Below are 21345 nucleotides of genomic sequence, written 5' to 3' on the forward strand. Positions count from 1 at the left end.
CAGAAACGGGTGTAATGTGATTTATGCTATAGAAAGAATGCAGCTGGTGGTGTGATCAGTAACAGTGTTTCTTACCGTTTGAAAAATGGCATGGGTTGACAGACTGGTGATTTCTTTCCAAGTTGTGCTGTTAGGAGAATGCATCTCCACAGACCAGAACTCTGAAGCAAAACAATGCTCTAAAATAATGTATATGGAGAATCTGGACTGTGTGTTTGCTGTGTTCGATGTATGCTTTTCAGATCCTGGAGACATGCAGAGTTTCCCTTGAAATATTAAATATTTGAAAATGTTAGAGGGAAGGGAGAAGTGCAATAGTTTATTTTGGCACGACTCTTTATTAAAACAAATATGGAGAGAAACTTTCAGGGCAGGGAACACATGGAGGGAAAATATGAAGTCATGCTGGGGTCACTCCTCTCTGTAGATCCCAAGAGCTCTAGTCATGTTTGCAGCAGCAGTGTTCCACACGTTGTGATGGTGTGTACCCATGTGATCTGCTGAAGTTCATTTTTTTTCTAAAGAATTAGAAGAATACAGTATTACATATATTGCATTTTATGTCTACTGTGTAGAGCAGTGGTTTTCAACCTGTGGTCCGCAAACCTATGGAGCTCCACAGTCTGTGTCTAAGGGGTCCACGAAAGGTGGTTGCTACCATAGAACAGTTGTTTTCAACCTGTGGTCTGTAGATTCTTGGGGGTCTGCAGATAATGCCTAAGATTTCCAAAGGGGTCCGCACCTCCATTCAGAATTTTTTAGTGGTCCACAAATGAAAAAAGGTTGAAAACCACTGGTGTAGAACAATGTAAAAGCATGTATATATTTAAACAAAGGGATGTAGATCGATGTAGACAACGGAGGAGCTGAGCCACACATTGGTTGGACATACCACAAATACAAAATTGGGGAGAGCAGCAAGCAGGACCATACCCTTCACAAACCTGCAAAGCAAAACAGTGTTAAGGGTGGGAGAGGCCATTGGGGTTCTCAAAAGTATTGCTCCTCTATGTAACAGTTATTCAAAAAGTATAATTACTTCAGGTCTAGGTATGTGAATCTGTACAACAGTAAATATCACAGTGGTGTCAATATTGTACGTGCTTGGGAATAATGCCTATTCCTCTCCTGCATTCTACTTAGTGTGGTGAATGGGAATGGCTGCCAGTGTTGCTTTTCTGTACAGGAGTAAAGTTCAAAATATTAGTATAAAGTGCAGTTGTTCTTTGGCACTAGGACATTGTCTGTCCTTTGCCAGTCTGTGCATTCTTACTACTGTAAATTCCCATATACACCTATGGTGTTATATAAATAATAATAATTAGCCCTTACTTTGTTTTGATCCGATGAAGTGAGCTGTAGCTCACGAAAGCTTATGCTCAAATAAATTTGTTAGTCTCTAAGGTGCCACAAGTACTTCTTTTCTTTTTACTTTGTTTTGAGTTTCTTTAACTCTAAGGAAATGCCTCCAATGTCGCTGTCCGTTGCTCCCAGGGCAAGGAAGACTTGCTGATTTGTTCTCTGGAAATGACTGAAGAAATATGTTAGTAGAATCCTGCTGTTGACCTGAATCGTAGGCAAGTTGGAACAATGAGGGGTTAAGTATGCTGTGGGCGTAACTAGCCTATCTGATGTCATGAAATCAGACAGCCAAAGCCTGAAGGGGGCCCTTTGTTGGCAGTTTAACGTAAGCAGCTCTGCCTGCACGAAGTGCCTAACGGAGTGAGAGTATGAGGGAAGGAATGGCAGAGTTTTGGAGCTGCCGCAAGAAGTAACTGCTTCCAACTTAGCAGGATTTTTTTTTTCCTTTCCTGACAAGAGTTAACGAGAGGGGAGCAAAACTTGAGTTAAGTTTCTGGGACTGGTACTATGGGCCCTGTGGATTATCGGTCTCTCTGGCTTATTCTTTTCTTGGTTTTAAGAGTGCTGGATTTTTAGATCTCTTAACGGGCAACTCTTTTTTGTGTATGTGAAACCTAAGGGGGAGGGGAGAGAACACACAAGCCAAAGCCAAACTAACAAATGAAAATGTTGGAGATTTGCTTGAAATTGGTGGGTTGCAAATCGAAAAAAGGACTTTCTTCTTCCTCCAGCTGCTATTTGGAAGGTAAGTTCAAAACTGTGGCTGTTTGAAGTGGATTCTGGGGGGGGGGGGTGAGTCTTGGCTTCTTGAGGCCTAACAGCTGGATTCCTAAAGTCTGGAATCCCTTTGCTTAGGCCTCTGGTATATTGTGTGGCTCTGCGTTGTGAGAGGAGCAGCCAGATTGTGTGATCGTGGACCTTAGCAGAGAAGTCCTTCCTCCACTTTTGAGTTGGGGCTAGAACGGAGAGACTTCTTATTTTCAAAGTTAACCTAAGCTCATTAGTTTGTTCTCACTTATGGGGATGAGGAGAATTTTCATGGTATATGTGGCTCCATGTGTTTTCAAAACCAGGTGATTTTCATTAACTACAGTATACAAAGGGAACATGGCTCTACCATTTATGGTTGTAAAATTTCAAGGGATCTTACTGCTGATAAAATAAACAAAGCCATATCTGCAGGCCTTGAATTTAGTTTTGCCTGCAGAAGGGTCTCCCTTTTTTGGGGGGAAAGGGGGCGGGAAGAGAAGCCACTCTTGAAGTTAGGAATGAAATCTTAAGGAACCTAGGTGCTTGAAAAGCATCTTGTATTTAATTTAGATCAACAGAGCTGGTTGAATACTGCAAAATATTTTCTGCCAATATTGTTATGTTGTTTTAATTCATTTTGATCAGATCCGTATGCCTTTTGTGTTTGCTCTCCTCAAGAGTTCATGCAACTGAGTTTCACTTCCACGAATGCTCATGGAAAGCGAATTTCCAAGTCACGTGTATAAGTATTTGTGGAAACTGAATTTTAAATTTGTATCCATGATTAGATAGAGAAGGATTGGATTTGTGGGTTAGGGCACTGGACTGGGAATTGAGAGATCTGGTTTCCCGACTCTGCCACAGATTTCCTGTGTGACCTTAAGCAAATTACTTAATCCCATCTGTAAAATAGGGATAACATTTGCTTTTCTCCGATCTGTGTCTGTCTTATTTATTTCTGTTATAAACTCTTCATGATAGGGATTGTCGTTTTTAATATGTATTTGTACAGAAACTAGTGCAGTGATCCCTGATCATCTTTGAGGCCTCTTAAGTGCTACTGAAGTTCAAATAATATTCATTCCAGAAGTATGTTGTTCACTCATCAAATCAGGGAATGGAAACCAAACCACGTGACTTAACTTGACCAATCACAGGTAACTGTTGCTCGAGAGTCAAATATTCACCAGAGAAATGTTCCCAATTAATTTATAAATGAAAAAAATCATGAAAAAAGACATGAATAATTTCTAATAAATCAAATTGAAGAAATTGTGATTTGCTTGTAGATATCTAAATAGTAGAGTCTAAATTTGGAAAATATGTTTTCTGTTACTCGTTCAGCTCTAATATCAACAAGAACAAGTGGTAGAAGCTTTCTTCTCTTTTCTCCCCCACCATTTCCATTCTTACTTTCCCCCACTGCTTTCTTTTTCCATTCCTTGTAAGATTTTTTTTCTGTGTTAATTAAAAAACTATCATGTTGGGAGATCCAGTAGTGGCCAGGCTTGGATATAAAACAGTTTTATTTTGTCTGAGTAGACCGGCCCGAACCAGTCTACAGAACTACTAATTCTATGCAATCCAGGTCTGTGCCACTCCTCTTTAATACTGTTTTCATTCATAGATTCATAGATTCCAAGGCCAGAAGGGATCATTGTGATCATCTAGTCTGATCACCTATATAACACTGTCCTTAGAACTTCTCCAAAACAATTCTGAGAACATGTTATTTTAGAAAAAAATCCAGTATTGGTTTTAAAATGGTTGGTGACGGATAATCTACCACAATCCATGGTAAATTGTTCCAATAGTTAATTACCCCCGTTGTAAACATATATGCCTTATTTCCAGTCAGAATTCAGCTTCTAGCCAGTGGATCATGTTACACCTTTCACTGCTAGATTGAAGAGCCCACTATTAAATATTTGTTCCCCATGTAGTACTTACCGACTGTCATCAGGTCACCCCTGGACCTTCTCTTTAAGTTAAATACATGGAGCACCTTGAGTCTATCACCATAAAACATGTTTTCTAATCCTTTAATCACTCTCGTGGCTCTTCTCTGAACTCTCTCCAATATATCAACATCCTTCTTGAATTACGGGTATAAGCACTGTACACAGTATTCCTGCAGTGTCACTGGTGCCAAATACTAAGGAAAAATAATTCTCTATTCCAACTTGAGATTACCCTGTTCATGCACCCCAGGACTGCATTATCTTTCGGTCACAGCATCACACTGAGAGCTCGTGTTCAGCTGATTATCCACCAACACACCAAATCTTTTTCAGACTCACTGCTTGCTGGGATAGAGTTCCCATCCTGTAAGTATGGCCTACATTCTTTGCTCTTAGATGTATACATTTAGCTGTATTAAAACACACATTGTTTGCTTGTGCCCAGTTTACCCAGAGATCCAGATCCCTCTGAATCAGTGACCTGTTCTCTTAATTATTTACCACTTCCCCAATGTTTATGTCCTATGCAAACTTTATAAGGGATGATTTTGTTTTCTTCCAGGTTACGGATAAATGTTAAATAGCATAGGACCAAGAACCAATCCCTGCAGCACCTAACTGGAAACATACCCTCTTGACGGCAATTCCTGGTTTACAGTTACATTTTGAGATCTATCAGTTAGCCAGTTTTTAATCCATTTAATGTATGCCATGTTAATTTTATATTCGAGTTTTATAATCAAAATGTTGTGTGGTACCAAGTCAAAGTATGGTATATCAACACTATTACCTTTACCAACCAAACTTGTAATCACACCAAAAAAAAATCAAGTGAGTTTGACAAGATTTATTTTCCATAAACCCATGTTGATTTGCATTAATTACATTACCTTCCTTTAATCTTTATTTAGTCCCATATCAGCTGCTTCATTATCTTGCCCCATAATGATGTCAGGCTGACAGACCTATAGTTTCCCAGGCCATCCCATTTTACCCTTTTTTAAAATTGGCACATTATTAGCTTTCTTTCAGTCTTCTGGACCTTCCCCAGTGCTCCAAGACTTACAGAAAATGAACATTAATGGTCCAGCAAGTGCCTGAGCTAGCTCTTTTAAAACTCTTGAATGGAGGTTATTTGGGCCTGCTGATTTAAAAGTTTTAAACCTTAGTAGTTTCTGTTTAATGTCCTCCAGAGATACTAGTGGGATGAAAAGAGAGTTATCATTATCATATAAAGAGACTACCTAATCTTTTCCCCCAGATACAGAAGAGAGATATTTATTGAACACTTCTGCCTTTTCTGTATTATTATTTGATAATTCTACGATATCCATCTAGTAGTGGACCAATACCACTGGAGGGATTCTTTTTGTTCCATATATTTATTTATTCATTCATATATTTAAAATAAAACCTCTTATGATCCTTAACAATGCTGGCCATAGATTTTTTCTTGTGTCCCTTTGCTTCCCTTATCAATTTTCTGCAATTCCCAATTGCTGATTTATTTTAATTACTAAGAGTTTCCCTTCCATTTGTTTTATTTATATATAAAATTTATTTTTTATAACTGCCTTCAGTTCCCCTCTAAACCAGGTCAGTTTTTAAACCAGCCAGGCTGCCTTCCTCAGTTATGACTTTTTGGGCATCTAGTAAGGTATTCTTAAATTATTCCTAATTATCATACACATTTTTATGATTAAATTCTTCTTCCCAGCTCAGTTCACTCATAATTGTGTTGTGAAACTGGCCCTATTAAAGCACCAAGTGTGTGTGTATTTGTGTGTGTATATATATATTTATTTGTCCATATCCTAATAGAAAGAGAAACTGACCACAGAACTAAAAATTAAGTGATCATGACTTAATCATATTTATAATGTCCAAGCAGAATAAAGTACAAACCAATAATATATATAAACCATATATTATTGGTTTTTACTTTATTCTGCTTGGACATTATAAATATGATCAAGTCATGATCACTGTTAATTTTTAGTTCTGTGGTCAGTTTCTCTTTCTGTTAGGACATGGTCTAATAAAGAAAAGGAGTACTTGTGGCACCTTAGAGGGACAAATTTGTTAGTCTCTAAGATGCCACAAGTACTCCTTTTCTTTTTGCGAATACAGACTAACACGGCTGCTACTCTGAAACTGGTCTAATAAAGAGTTGCTTGTGTTGGCTGGCACACTTTTTGAGTTAGGAAATTGTCATCTATACTGTTTAGAAAATCCAAGGATGTTTTAGTACTGGCAGCATGAGACCTCCAGTATGTGTCATTCAAATTGAAGTCCCCCACGATCACATAGTTTTTTCCCTACACATTATAGATGGTCATCTAGTTCCCTATTTTGCTTTGGTAGTCTGTAACAGACACTAATACCCCTGTTTTTATAGGAACACTTGAACCACGTTGGGCCACCACTGTATTGCAGCTGGGTCCTTCATACAGTTTTTATAGTGTTTGTAACACATAAGGCCCTAATCTTTCCAGCAAAAGTTACCATTGAGGGATGGTGTTACAGCATAGTATTGCTCTAATTATGCTGTTGTACATTGTAGTCTTGTGTGTGTGGATACAATCAAACCATGTTAAAAAGATGATATGGAAATGTACTACAGCCTTTGTCTTTATAGTTCCAAAATGGGGTTATAACACAGTTTGACTTGGTGCTCACAGGCAAGACCAAATTGCTATGAGGTGGTCCCCGATACTATAAATTATGTCTTTACTTCAGTTTCTCTAAAGCTGCATCTGTATACTCATTTCCTATACTGGACTGGGAAATGAGTTTGGAAACAATGTTTAAAAACACTTCCAGTAAACTGATATCTAGACCAAATTTATTTCCCAGCCCGGGACAAAGCTGAAGTCAGCATCCGAAGATAATGGAAATGAACAAGCATTGCAATTGGCAGTTTTAATATTATTTACTCTCCTGCTGGGACCAAGGAGTCAGGGAATACAGATAGCATCATAATCCTGATCAGTTGTGCATCTCTCTTGGAAGGGGATTGAAGAGTGGAAATATAACAGCATAATAGGGGGAAAAAATTATTCCTGCTATCCCTTTCTGAAGCTTAAAGCCTGATCAAGTATTTTAGATACCTTTTAATTCTATTGCAATTTTAAGAAGAAAACTATAGTATCTGTTCCTATGCTGTTCCATTTTCTCTCTGATGGACACATTTGAGCACCAGGTTGGCTGATCCCAACCACAAATTCCAGAGAGACAGGTGCAAACCATTTGCTTATATTACACAAAGAATGAGGACATCTGTTCCACACGAGGACTTGATCATTTTGATGGAAGCAACGGGTCCTCACCTGAGCCTATGGTCTAGTAAGACTTTGTAAAGAGTGCCAGGAGATAAATATATTCCTCAAGGGCCATAAATTATGGACTGTTTCTCTCGAATCCTTACAAGCTGTGTGCCATCTTCTATTCCTCCCCAATTACCTTGCAACACGGTGTCACAAGACACCCACCCACACACACCCTCAGGATCTTACTGTGCTCTCCCTGTCTTAGCAACATCTGGAGTTACAGGGGAGAAAAAAAGAGAGAGCAGGTGGCAGTCTTGTACTTTCATGACTATCGTAGACTACAGTCTCATTGGTAATTGAGAAATAAAATTACCATTAGTTGTGTGGGAAAACAATTGCAGCCAGTTACTCCTGAAGATGCATTTCCTACTGCACTACCTTGTAGAGCTGAGTGCACTTACTTTCCAGTCCATTTGCCTAGGATGAGGTGCTAGTACAGAAGGGTGGCTTTGATTGGATCACAAAGGGATCCTTGCTGAGGGCTGTTAAACCTTGCTGGAAAAACTGTGATAGTGCCCACACTGGCAACCCCATTTTGTTGTGCTCTCTAACATTACCAGATGCTCAGCAAGGAAGAAATCAGTGTAATTGTTTTATGTTTGTGTTATAGGCGGTGTGACTCTGAAACTGCTGTTTTAAAACTACTGAACATTAGCTTAAATGTCAGATTTTCCCTAAATCTACATGGTTTGAATCATAGTCGAACAAAGCTGTTTGTTTTTGTTTTTTAAAGGGATTCTGGTTGAAAATCGTATCTAAAATGAGGGAAGCGGTTAATTACTTACCTGTGTTGCTAAGAATACCTGGAAAAATCTGACAAACTGAATTGACTTTTCAGCACTGATGTTGTTTACTGTCTGCATTTCTCTTAGCTTGGATAATGAAAATAGACCAATCAGTTAATTTTAATTTGCAGTTAGTTTCACTAACTTTAAAGTTAAGTATAAAGTTTAACTTTATAGTCCTCATGCATTAGCACAATGCTGCAGTGTGTGGCTTGCAAGCACTATAGGGGAATGTAACAGAATAAACCTGTATTCATTCAAATTATTAATAAATTCATGAACATATTTTATAAAACCTAATAGTCATAATTTTTGTTTGTAAAGACAAGACCTAAATCTTGGACATACTACTGTCAGGAAGTTTACTACACTAAGTTGAAACCACTCACTGTTATTTCTGTTGGCTCTGTGTGTGCATCCGCTCATGTTACTAAACAATCTGAAATGTCATGTCACAATGGTCTTGTACTGCAAGACTTGAAGTTGAGGGAGACTTTTCTGTTATACTGATCTTTTAGTTTCTAAGAATGAAGATCATTGAAAGTCCTTTTTGCATGTTTGTGAGTATGTGGAAGGGGCTGAGTATTGCTTCAAAGTGCTTTGCTCAGTAGGGATGGGTTTAAGTGTGTGCTATAAGTAAGCATGTGCTTCAGTGTATTGATGAATTGGGACCTCTCAGATTTTTCCTTGTTTGATTAACTCAATAATTCTTAAACTAGTTTTAATGCTGATATCTCATTTGTGATTTAAGCTGGGCTTTTCTCTCTCTCGCACATTCTTCCCACTGGGAAGACAATGACACTCAGTCAGGGAGTATGTCTTCATAGCAAGCAGGATCCTGTGGTCACTACTCTCAGAACCTGGGTCTACAGACTTAAGTTTGCGGGGCTCATGCTACTTCGTTAAAAATTGGTGTGGAGATCCTCGGGCTGGAACTCTGGCTCTGAAGCCTAGCCCGCATATCTACACAGCTATTTTTAATTCCGTAGCATGAACCTATATACCCAGCTTCTGAGACTCACTGCTGCAGGATCCTGCTTGCTGTGTGATGTACCCTGGGGGGCCAGCCACTACCAAAGGTACAGAATTTCAAGTATCTAGATTCAATACTATAGGATAATGGTGAACTCAGCAACGAACTTTTATATGTAGAACTGGAAAGGCATGGACTAAATGGAGAGAAATGAGTGGAGTGATCTGTGATAGAAGGATGTCTATCAAACTGAAAAGATCAGATCTACAAGACAATAATTAGGCCTGAACTTTTGTATGGCTCAGAATACTGGCACTGAGGAAGAGACAGGAACAGATCTTGAACACCTTGGAAATGAAAATGTTAACATGCCTGGATCATGTTCAGAACAAATGAATTAGGGGAAGTGTGAAAGTGGTACTAATTATAGAAAAGATGAGGAATCCAGGCTTAGATCGTTTGTGCATGTATAAAAAAGATCTGGAGACTGTATAGGAAGCAGGATGTTAAATTTAAGAAGTGGAGGATAAGAGAAGGTTTGGAAACCCAGGTGTGGAGATTCTGAAGAACTGTTTCAAGACAGACTGTAATGGAGAAGGACTCAAAGAGCTGATCCCATATGGATGGGACTAGAAGAAGACATTATTCCCACTAGGAAATATTTTAAAGTGGGAGGAAAAGAAACATTTGTCATGAGCTTCACCTCTCCCCCTCACCTACCCTTATCTTTGCCAGTTTTTAGAGACATAGTGAATACGTGTGCCAATCTGATCTGAAAAATGGAGCGAGTCCATGTCCCAAATTGGGGCTGAAATATTCTTGCTTCCCTTTTTGGAAGGCTGCTGGTTATAATGCTATAAAGCAGAAGCCTTACTTAAACCTGTAAACATTCTCGAAAGGTGGAAAACTATTATGTGCATGCTGGTAAAATCCTTTGTTTTCTAAAGTAACTGAAGATGTGATATTTAAACTCCTAGCCATTGGATTATGTGGATATTCTTGTTTTGGTAAATTGTTGTTTTACAGTTACACTAGACCAGCCTAGGGTTTGGAGCAGCTGATAGTCATTGTCCTATTCTTAGAGAGAGCTTCTCTTCATGCACTTTAGAGTTACCAGGCCAGATTCTGATCTCAGTAACACTGACTGAAATCAGTGGATTTACTTTAGGCTTACACTGATGTAACTGAAATAAAAATCTGGCTTTGTGGTGAATAAATTTGGAACAAATAAAGTGTATTAAGTGGCCACTGCTGCTCAGGGAAGCTCTTTCATTTTGTTTTATCCAATCAAATAATTTTGGTTGCAGAGCAATAAAGCACATGCGTTCAGTCTGTCTCCTCCTTTCCCATCCTATCCCCTGGCCTCTCTTCTCCCACTGATAGTATGGTTCTTTGCATCATTATATATTTCGGGTTTTGTTATGGCCTGTTAGTTATCCACTAACTTCAGTGGTTCCTGCCTTGTCACATCTTTGTTACAGACCTGGATACTGCTTGTTACCCTTCCACATTGGGCTGGGATGAGGAAGGTGTTATAGTTTCATGGGGAGAGTTATATTTTATTTCAGCTATAAAACTGACCATTCAGGGGCTAGTCACACATAGCCACACTCTCTGGGAAGCATGTTGGGTTAAGTGCTTGGCTCTTATGTAATGTTCTCCTTCTCCATAGTTCAGATGTGGGTGAGCATCATTGCTCTTCATCTTAAAGAGGGGGAAATTAAAACACAGATGGCAATTTTCAGACTTGCCCAAGCCCCATTGACTTTCGCTGAGACTAAGGCATGTCTGAAATTTTTGCCCAGTGATTTATCCAAGATCACATGACAAGATGGTGCCAGAGCCAAGAATGGAATCTAGGTCTCCCTTGGTGTGTCTTATGTCCTAGCCTCTGTGCCATGCTGCCTGTCTCAAACTACTTAATGCCAAAGAGTCAAGAATTCTTTGCCATGGTATCAAGGGGCTATAAGCAGAATTAATGTGATGAAATTAAAAAGGGGAAAATGCCAGAAAAACACCCATCCTGATGATGAAGCCTATTAAAAACTGTGGAATTGTCTCCCAGAGGAAGTGGTGGAAGCCATCGCACTGGGAAGGCTGTTAAGCTTGACTGGAAAGAATACTAGAAAGTACACTGTGTGGCTCATTCCTGCATTGCTGAGAGAGGGAGGGGATGGAATAGAAAGCCTAATGGGACTTTTTTGTCAGAGTGTGACTGCTTTCACATTTCTCAGAAAATGACCGTAGTTAAATTCATCTATAGATTTGGGGCTGTGGCTTTTTTTTTTTTCTTTCTGGAACTCATTCCAGCTGTCACCCGCTTGGTTAGTAGGGCTTACTGTGTTTTATATAAAGTACTTATTGAAATTTATAAATTGTGTGTATTTTGTGGAAGCTCATTTTTAATCTCGAGTGTCCAAGCCTTTTTTCTGACTGTGCTGATCAATGCAGGCTGAATCTGATCTTCCCCTTGTGAAAAAAGGGAATGACTTTTAAAAAATGTATAGCTCAGCCAGTGGAGTTATGATGGAGCAAATGTGGAAGAGTGTGACCAAATGTGAATAGTTTAGGTTGAGAGAGTTTGGATCTATGCTGCTATTCACTTAGAAATAGGTGACACTTCATGTGAACATTTGTTGTTGCACTGACTGTATTAGACTAGACTAACGAAATATTAACTAGCAGCACAAGTTATGGTAAAAGCCTTTGTTGCAGAAGGTTATATGAGACTGCTATAAACTGGTTGACCGAACAGGCTGAGCATGAACTCGCTGAGTGGGATGGGTTATGAATTAAAACCTGGAATCTCCCTTCTCTTTGGAAGATCTGTTTTACAGATTTCTTAAAATACAGATTCCATGAGGCGCAGAAAATCTGTGAGTGGCCACTAAGGAAATAGTGAGGTTAAAGAGGCAGCTATTCTAACAGTCATCAAGTATGCACAAAACTCAGGTATATTTAATCTTATTCAGTCTGTGTATCCTGGTTCATAGTAGAAGTTTTTGGGGAGTCGGGGAGAGAAGGAACCCTTCAGATTGATTGACAGTGTGACACAAGGAGATTATTAATCTATTCTGTGTCCTCCAGCTACTCCTTCACTCATATGACCAGGTGAAAAAGTGCCAGACTTTGGAAGTCCATGGGATGTTTGTTTTGTTGGAAGATGTGAGGTCTCTTCCTCCCCAAGGGTCTGCCCAGGTGTCAGCCTTGGATGCTTGTTATAATGCTGTGCTTTGCCTTTTGTTTTCCAGCCCCGTGCTTTAATTATTAAGGAAATCTGCTCACTTTGGTCTAGACCGGAATTCTTTGCATTCAAGAACTTTTTTTATATATGGTCTCTAAAAGTGACTCTCTACCTGAAGTAAGCAGTAATTAACGAGACTGCTATGCCTACTAGATCTTTTAGTGCACTAACATGAATGAATGCTATGTGAGAGAGGGAGTTCTTTTAGAAGAGATGAGGAAAGTATTTCACCAAATATCTGACTCAAAAGAACTGTAGCAACTGTTATATATTTAGTTTGTATGTGGGCATCTACCCCAGTACAAGTGTGCTATAAAGAAGCAAGTAGCCATGTTGTTGATCACAGTGGAGATTTGTCCTACAGTAGAGCCTAGGGACCACAGGCAAGAATCAGGCATCACCGTGCGGAACACTGTACGGATAGGTAATAATAAAAGAGAGCTCCTACCCCAGAGAATTTATCACGTAGGTCTATGACAGGACACCACTGATGAATGAAAAGAAAAATGGGAGCGCTTGGAGCACCCGGGGACAGCAAGGTAGCAGTAAAGTGAGTTCTTGCAGAAGAAGCAGTAATCTCAACTCACCACCTGCCTTGTCGTTGGCAGCTGACAGCATTCAGCCTGCATCATGGCAGAGGTAAGTTATGGAGGGATCTGGCTGGCTGAATGGCTTGGTAATGCGTTTTAAAGTTTTTCTCCTCCCATCATTGGTTCTAGCCCAGAATGTTTGTGACTGAAAAGAGGGCTCAGTGCTTTACAAATACAGTGAGATGTAGTCAGTGCCGCAAGATGTTACCTTACTTGGAGAGGTACAGTGTGGATATTTAAGAGATTTTGCTGTACAGTTGGAGCTGGCATTTCCAAGAGATGGAAACCAAGGTAAAAAGAAGGTGATTGTTCCAAGTGTAGGGAGCAGCAAGCAAGACAAGATAAAGGCCACTGTCAACAAGGGAGCAGAGAGAGAGAGAGTAAACGAAATCATTAAGGAAAAGGGAGAGTGACAGAGTGGTGCTGATAGGACTTTTACTTCTGCTGCACACCCTAGTAGAAGCAGAAGCCTGAGTGACTCTGACAGAGAACTATTTTGTTTTGATTTTAAGCCCCAATAGGAGAGAATGTGAATAGGTTGTGCTACACTGAGTATCAGAACATAACATTGTATTGCAGAGAGAGTTTTTAGACGTTCAGAAGTCCAGACAGGATATGCCCATCTCTGTGTCAGGTATGGATAGTTGAAGCCTATTAGCTTTGTCTTATATTTCTTTCAGCTATTCCTTAGTAAGTTAGCCCCAATGTTCTTGAATAGGAGTTTCATTTGTTTGTGTGCTCTGTGTGTCTCCCATTGTAAAGTTCTGATAGCTAATGAGTCAAATTTCAGAGTAGCAGCCGTGTTAGTCTGTATTCGCAAAAAGAAAAGGAGTACTTGTGGCACCTTAGAGACTAACAAATTTATTTGAGCATAAGCTTTCGTGAGCTAGAGCTCACTTCATCGGATGCATTCAGTGGAAAATACAGTGGGGAGATTTATATAACACACAGAGAACATGAAACAATGGGTTTTATCATACACACTGTAAGGAAAGTAATCACTTAAGATAAGCTATTACCAGCAGGAAGGGGGTAAGGGGAAGGAAGAAAACCTTTTGTGGTGATAATCAAGGAGGGCCATTTCTGGCAGTTGCCAAGAACGTCTGAGGAACAGTGGAGGGTGCTGGGGGGGGGGGGGGATTAACATGGGGAAATAGTTGTACTTTATGTAATGACCCATCCACTCCCAGTCTCTATTCAAGCCTAAGTTAATTGTATTCAGTTTGCAAATTAATTCCAATTCAGCAGTCTCTTGTTGAAGTCTGTTTCTGAAGTTTTTTGTTGAAGAATTGCCACTTTTAGGTCTGTAATCAAGTGACCAAAGAGATTGAGGTGTTCTCCAACTGGTTTTTGAATGTTATAATTCTTTACATATGATTTGTGTCCATTTATTCTTTTACGTAGAGACTGTCCAGTTTGACCAATGTACATGGCAGAGGGGCATTGCTGGCACATGATGGCATATATCACATTGGTAGATGCGCAGGTAAACGAGCCTCAAATGGTGTGGCTGATGTGATTAGGCCCTATGATGGTGTCTCCTGAATAGATATGTGGAAAGAGTTGGCAACAGGCTTTGTTGCAAGGATAGGTTCCTGGGTTAGTGGTTCTGTTGTGTGGTTTGTGGTTGCTGGTGAGTATTTGCTTAAGGTTGGGGGGCTGTCTGTAAGCAAGGACTGGCCTGTCTCCCAAGATCTGTGAGAGTGATGGGTCGTCCTTCAGGATAGGTTGTAGATCCTTGATGATGCGTTGGAGAGGTTTTAGTTGGGGGCTGAAGGTGATGGCTAGTGACGTTCTGTTGTTTTCTTTGTTGGGCTTGTCCTGTAGCAGGTGACTTCTGGGTACTCTTCTGACTCTGTCAATCTGTTCCTTCACTTCAGCAGGTGGGTATTGTAGTTGTAAGAATGCTTGATAGAGATCTTGTAAGTGTTTGTCTCTGTCTGAGGGGTTGGAGCAAATGCGGTTGTATTGTAGAGCTTGGCTGTAGACAATGGATCGTGTGGTGTGATCTGGGTGAAAGCTGGAGGCATGTTGGTAGGAATAGCGGTCAGTAGATTTCCGGTATAGGGTGGTGTTTATGTGACCATCGCTTATTAGCACCGTAGTGTCCAGGAAGTGGATCTCTTGTGTGGACTGGTCCAGGCTGAGGTTGATGGTGGGATGGAAATTGTTGAAATCATGGTGGAATTCCTCAAGGGCTTCTTTTCCATGGGTCCAGATGATGAAGATGTCATTAATGTAGTGCAAATAGAGTAGGGGCATTAGGGGGCGAGAGCCGAGGAAGCGTTGTTCTAAGTCAGCCATAAAAATGTTGGCATACTGTGGGGCCATGCGGATACCCATCGCAGTGCTGCTGATTTGAAGGTATACGTTGTCCCCAAATGTGAAATAGTTATGGGTGAGGACAAAGTCACAAAGTTCAGCCACCAGGTTAGCCGTGACATTTTTGGGGATACTGTTCCTGACTGCTTGTAGTCCATCTTTGTGTGTAATGTTGGTGTAGAGGGCTTCTACATCCATAGTGGCTAGGATGGTATTTTTAGGAAGATCATCGATGGACTGTAGTTTCCTCAGGAAGTCAGTGGTGTCTCAAAGATAGCTGGGAGTGCTGGTAGCATAGGGCCTGAGGAGGAAGTCTACATAGCCAGACAATCCTGCTGTCAGGGTGCCAATGCCTGAGATGATGGGGCTTCCAGGATTTCCAGGTTTATGGATCTTGGGTAGCAGATAGAATACTCCAGGTTGGGGTTTCAGGGGTGTGTCTGCGCGGATTTGTTCTTGTGTTTTTTCAGGGAGTTTCTTGAGCAAATGGTGTAGTTTCTTTTGGTAACCCTCAGTGGGATCAGAGGGTAATGGCTTGTAGAAAGTGGTGTTGGAGAGCTGCCTAGTAGCTTCTTGTTCATATTCTGACCTATTCATGATGACGACAGCACCTCCTTTGTCCTTTTTGATTATGATGTCAGAGTTGTTTCTGAGGCTGTGGATGGCATTGTGTTTTGCACGGCTGAAGTTATGGGGCAAGTGATGCTGCTTTTCCCCAATTTCAGCCCATGCATGTCGGCAGAAGTACTCTATGTAAAAGTCCAGTCTGTTTTTTCGACCTTCAGGAGGAGTCCACCCAGAATCCTTCTTTTTGTATTGTTGGTAGGAAGGTCTCTGTGGGTTAGTATGTTGTTCAGAGGTGTGTTGGAAATATTCCTTGAGTCGGAGACGTTGAAAATAGGATTCTAGGTCACCACAGAACGGTATCATGTTTGTGGGGGTGGAGGGGCAAAAAGAGAGGCCCCGAGATAGGACAATCTAAGCTTATGCCCAAATAAATTGGTTAGTCTCTAAGGTGCCACAAGTACTCCCTTTCTTTTTGCAAATACAGACTAACACGGCTGCTACTCTGAGACCTAAAAATGGCAATTCTTCAACAAAAAAAACTTCAAAAACAGACTCCAATGAGAGACTGCTGAATTGGAATTAATTTGCAAACTGGATACAATTAACTTAGGCTTGAATAGAGACTGGGAGTGGACCCCAACCAGTCATTACACAAAGTAAAACTATTTCCCCATGTTATTCCCCCCCACCCACCCTCCACTGTTCCTCAGACATTCTTGTCAACTGCCAGAAATGGCCCACCTTGATTATCACCACAAAAGGTTTTCTTCCTCCCCCCCCCTTTCCTGCTGGTAATAGCTCGTTTTAAGTGATCACTCTCCTTACAGTGTGTATGATAAAACCCATTGTTTCATGTTCTCTGTGTGTGTATATAAATCTCCCCATTGTATTTTCCACTGACTATATCCGATGAAGTGAGCCTCTAGCTCACGAAAGCTTATGCTCAAATAAATTTTAGTCTCTAAGGTGCCACAAGTACTCCTTTTCTATACATAAAGAATCAGTTTTGACATCACTGTGGACTGGGGCTGAGAGCAAGACTTTTGTGGGGCACTGTAGCCTCACTCCAGTATCCTGATTCATGGACAGGCCCGAGCAAATCCCCTGCTAGGCCTCAGTCACATTCTAATTGGAGGTGAAACTACCTTGGATTTCCTGCCTTCCTGTTGAACAGTCCCTAGTGGGAGGCATTTTCCTTCCTATCTGAGGTTATGGTACATCCCACAGCATAAATTGCACTGCTTGCACCATATTTGGGGGGAGCAGCTCTTTCATCATGGAACCTCTTCTTACTGATGATGTGTATCAGTCACCTCCAGCTGTTTGCTGTCTGTTTATTCCAGGTGTTTACCAGTCTGACGATGTAACTCACTTTGGAGTAACTCTAATCAGTGCAGCACCCTGAGTTTGATAAGGGGAGCTTAATGGGCTTGACAAGATTAAAGTATTTTCATGGTAAAATGATTATAGCTTAATTTTCTGTTTCTTCCTTTATTGTCCCTATTAAAGCAGGCCTGGAGCATTAAAATATATATCAGCATTACACAAAAAGGAAGGAAAAACAGGGCTTCAGATATGCTTTTTCTAAATTTCTCAGTTGTTTTTTGACCTTTTAGCATTTTATATTTTTTCTTTTGTGAACCAATATTATTTGACTTCTTGATCTGCTATATAAATATACTTCCCAATAGCAAGTTTTTGGCTAAGAAAGTAGGCTTAATTAGGTGTACAGATATCTTTGAATTTAACCAGTCCAAATGATTATAAGAAATTGTGTTAATACTACAGACTCTGAGCATGTATGTATCTATCTTGCTGACTTGCACCAACATGCTGAGGTTACTGATTTTTTGTCAGTTGTTGAATAACTTTATCTCCACATACTCTAAAGCAAGCAGACCTAACTTAGTGAAGTCTGGATTTTAGCCATTCTCCAATGTAATAACAGTCACAGCACATTCACGCCCCACTCGTATGTAGTATCCCCTCTACACAGAGTTTGAAACCTTCGTTTCCACTAGTGTTGGTTCATTTTGTAAATAGCTCCCAGCTTGTTTCAAAATCATGTTTCTAAAAGTTTGGAGTGATTCCCAAATTACTATTCCCCACTTGCATCTGAGAAACTCCAGCTGGCTGTAGTAGTAATGGTCAATCCATGATCATTACTGAGCAGGGAAGGGGACCTGAACAAAAGATTTCTTGGAGCTTCCTGCATCACAAAAGGGAGCCAGGGAGGATGTGAGAACTGGTATTTTCTTGGAAACGTAGAACAGTTTTCTCCAGATCAAGGGCATTGTACTCCCCATCCTTGTCTTGGGCATCACCCAGCTGGAGCTCAACTCCAAGGCCTGCTGTACCCTAGAAAGGGTTTACCAGTATAGTTTATACTAGTTCCTCAACCAAAATAAACAATACTGTCAGAAGGACTTTTTTGCTGTATAATTGCATCTATAGTAGGGCTTTTTGCTGGTATAAAAATGTCATGAAGAATCACACCCCTAACTGACATTATTGTACTGGCAAAAGTTTGTGGTATACTCCTGGCCTGATACGCCCCCTCCACTCTGCTGCAGCGTGAACCCCAGAAAGAAAGGCTTGGAACTAATTTGTGGCAGCAGGGGTGAGGTTGGGTGTATGCTGAACTAATCCATTCTACAATAGGTGGTAGAAGTTTGCAGCAGCTTGAAAGTTCTCTGCTATGTTTGGACTAGCTTGAAATTTTGGGTTGCTCTTTCTATTGAATACTAGCAGTATAATGTGCCACTTCATACAGGGGGCCTTGAAACTCAGTTTTCATTGTGAAGATCAGCTGTCGGGAATCTTTCCCTTGAGGCAGCTGAAGGCATCACAGACACTTACAAATGTGCAAAGAGTGAAAGAAAAATGTTCCCATCTCTGCTCTGTGCATGTCACCAGCTGCTGTCGGGGGAAACACAGCCTTCTACTCTGAACTTGTTAGGTAAAATAATGAAGAGGGAGGGTAATTTATAATTTGTTTTAAAGTAGAAGTATTTGTAATTGTAACCTTGGTATACTGTGCCCCATAATCATTGTCCTGTGTGTTTTATTATGATTTGGGATCTTTGATGTTTTTTATTTGTTAGAAAAAATTAGCAGATTTACCTTTTTGTTCTTAAAAAAAATTAAATAAATCAATCAATCTGACATCCGGTAGGTATTTGAGCCAAGACAAACACCTGTCAGGGATGGTCTAGATCAGTGCTTCTCAAGCTATCTGATGAGGGGGACCAGCAATTTTTTTTCCAATGTGCGTGCAGACCAGTAGCCAGTGGCTTGTGGACCGGACCACCACTTTGAGTAGCACTGGTCTAGATAATACTTTGTCCTGCTATGAGTGCAAGGGACTGGACTAGATGACCTCTTGAGGTCCCTTCCAGTCCTATGATTCTATGACTTGCAAAGCAGCAGGCAGGCTACGTGAACAGAAATTTATTGAGAGATAGAAAAGATGTCTTCTCTCTTCACCATGCCTTTGGAAGGCAGGGAAAATGCATGTTACAGAAAAGAATGTGGGGACCCTATTGCACAAAGCTTTGGAGTGAGAGTGCTCCATATGCTCCATAAGATTTGTATTAAGGAATGACCATTTTTGCCCTCAGCCCATGTACATGAGGACCACAGATGTCAAGAAATGAAATAAACGAGAAACTCATAATGGGTGCAAAAAACAGATGGCTTTTATCTGCAAGATTGAACCTATTTTTTTCCTTTTATCTTTTTTTCTCTTCTCCTCCAGAAGCCCTTCAGAGGCCAGTAGTATCCGATTTTGAGCCCCAGGGTCTGAGTGAAGCAGCCCGTTGGAACTCCAAGGAAAACCTCCTGTCTGGTCCAAGTGAAAATGACCCCAATCTTTTTGTTGCACTATATGATTTTGTGGCGAGTGGGGACAATACTCTCAGCATAACTAAAGGTAAGAGATCTCCAGGGGGTGCTTTAGAGCATCTGTGACAAGGAACAAGAAAATGAAATCAGGAATATTTGAGTTCATAATTCCTATGAAACGTGTCAGTGTAACCATTGTAGTGGAAATTGTCCTAAAACAAATGAAGGCACAAGGAAAGAGCCTTTTAAATGGGATAGTCTGCTTAAAGTGTGGATTGGGGGAAGAAAATTATATACTAAAATTAAGCCCTTCGATGGAAGCCAGGATTTAAAGCTGAATTAAACATTAACTGTAGTTTTAAAGTACTTTTTACAGTATGGTCTGTAGCTTTATAACTATTTCATTAAAATGCAGCCCTTCTCTGAAAAGTGACTATATAAAAATATTTCCTTCTTACTCAGAGGTTCTACACCATGCGTGTATTTGAAACCACATCTGCTTGCCTTGCTAATCAATAAGTTTTTACTCCTTTTTCTCCCACCTGTTAGCCCTGCAGAGCCAATGTAGCTCAGGTAGAGTTTGCTGGATTCTATTCTGGTTCATGCATTAGCAAGAGAGTTGTTAACTTTAGGCCTTTAAATCTACCAAGGCATTTAAGCACATATGTAACTTTAAACATGTGAGTAGTCCCATTGGCTTAGATGGATATACTTGTGTTTAAAGGCACACACATGCCTAAGTTCTCTGCTGAATTAGTGCATATGTTCTCATTGCAGAACTTTGGATGGCGATGTGTGAGCCAGAAGGCACGTAGCTTTACTCTCGGATCCCAGGTTTGCCATGTCTAATTATATTTTGTTTTTATGTGAAGGTGAAAAGCTCCGTGTCTTGGGCTACAATCATAACGGGGAATGGTGTGAGGCCCAAACCAAGAATGGGCAGGGCTGGGTACCAAGTAACTACATCACCCCAGTGAATAGTTTGGAGAAACATTCCTGGTACCATGGACCAGTATCGCGCAATGCCGCTGAGTACCTGCTGAGCAGCGGAATCAATGGCAGCTTTCTGGTGCGAGAGAGTGAGAGCAGCCCAGGACAGAGGTCTATATCACTGAGATACGAGGGAAGGGTGTACCACTACAGGATAAACACTGCATCTGATGGAAAGGTAAGAGTTAAACCTCACAAATTGCAAAGGAAAAACTATTCTGGTCCACTTCAACTGCTTGATGTAGAAAGGGCCCAGTACAGCTCCCACTGAAGTCAACTGAGGGTTTGCCTTTGACTTCAGCAGGAGTAGAATCAGATCCTAGATACGGACCTACAACATCTAAACAAAGAGCACTTCAGATGATGATATAACCATTTGTCAGCAGAGCTTTGGGAAAATGTCTCCTTTTAACAAACCCTTAACAGGTGTTGGTATGTCTCAATCGTGAAAACCTTGGGCCAGATTAATTCTGATGTAACTCCATTAATGTCTTTAGTGGAGTTATACCAGGAATGAATTTTGCCCCAGAGGTTCAAGTAGCATAATTTGGGCTTAAAAGGACACTGTCAAGTTAAAAGTAATGTCTTTTAAAAATAGTCTCTTTATCTATGTTACTAACAACACTTCA

At 40.5% G+C, this 21345-nt stretch overlaps 1 protein-coding gene across 6 annotated transcripts in view; it reads left to right on the plus strand.

Moving 5' to 3' along the window:
* The window catches only part of ABL1 (ABL proto-oncogene 1, non-receptor tyrosine kinase), a 127185-nt gene that overhangs the window by 79184 nt on the left and 26656 nt on the right, over positions 1-21345 (plus strand). For 2 of the 6 annotated variants that reach the window (XM_038374548.2, XM_043498620.1), the window contains 2 exons: positions 19641-19814; positions 20599-20894. In XM_038374548.2, the coding sequence (XP_038230476.1) occupies positions 19641-19814; positions 20599-20894 (470 nt within the window). Of the gene's footprint in view, positions 1-1676; positions 2108-12878; positions 13044-17226; positions 17339-18751; positions 18843-19640; positions 19815-20598; positions 20895-21345 lie in introns of those variants that run through there. The other 4 variants (XM_038374551.2, XM_043498619.1, XM_038374549.2 and 1 more) reach the window with 4 other exon arrangements.

The sequence above is a fragment of the Dermochelys coriacea genome, chromosome 16 (genome assembly GCF_009764565.3).
Source record: "Dermochelys coriacea isolate rDerCor1 chromosome 16, rDerCor1.pri.v4, whole genome shotgun sequence".
Classification (NCBI taxonomy): Eukaryota; Metazoa; Chordata; order Testudines; family Dermochelyidae; genus Dermochelys; species Dermochelys coriacea.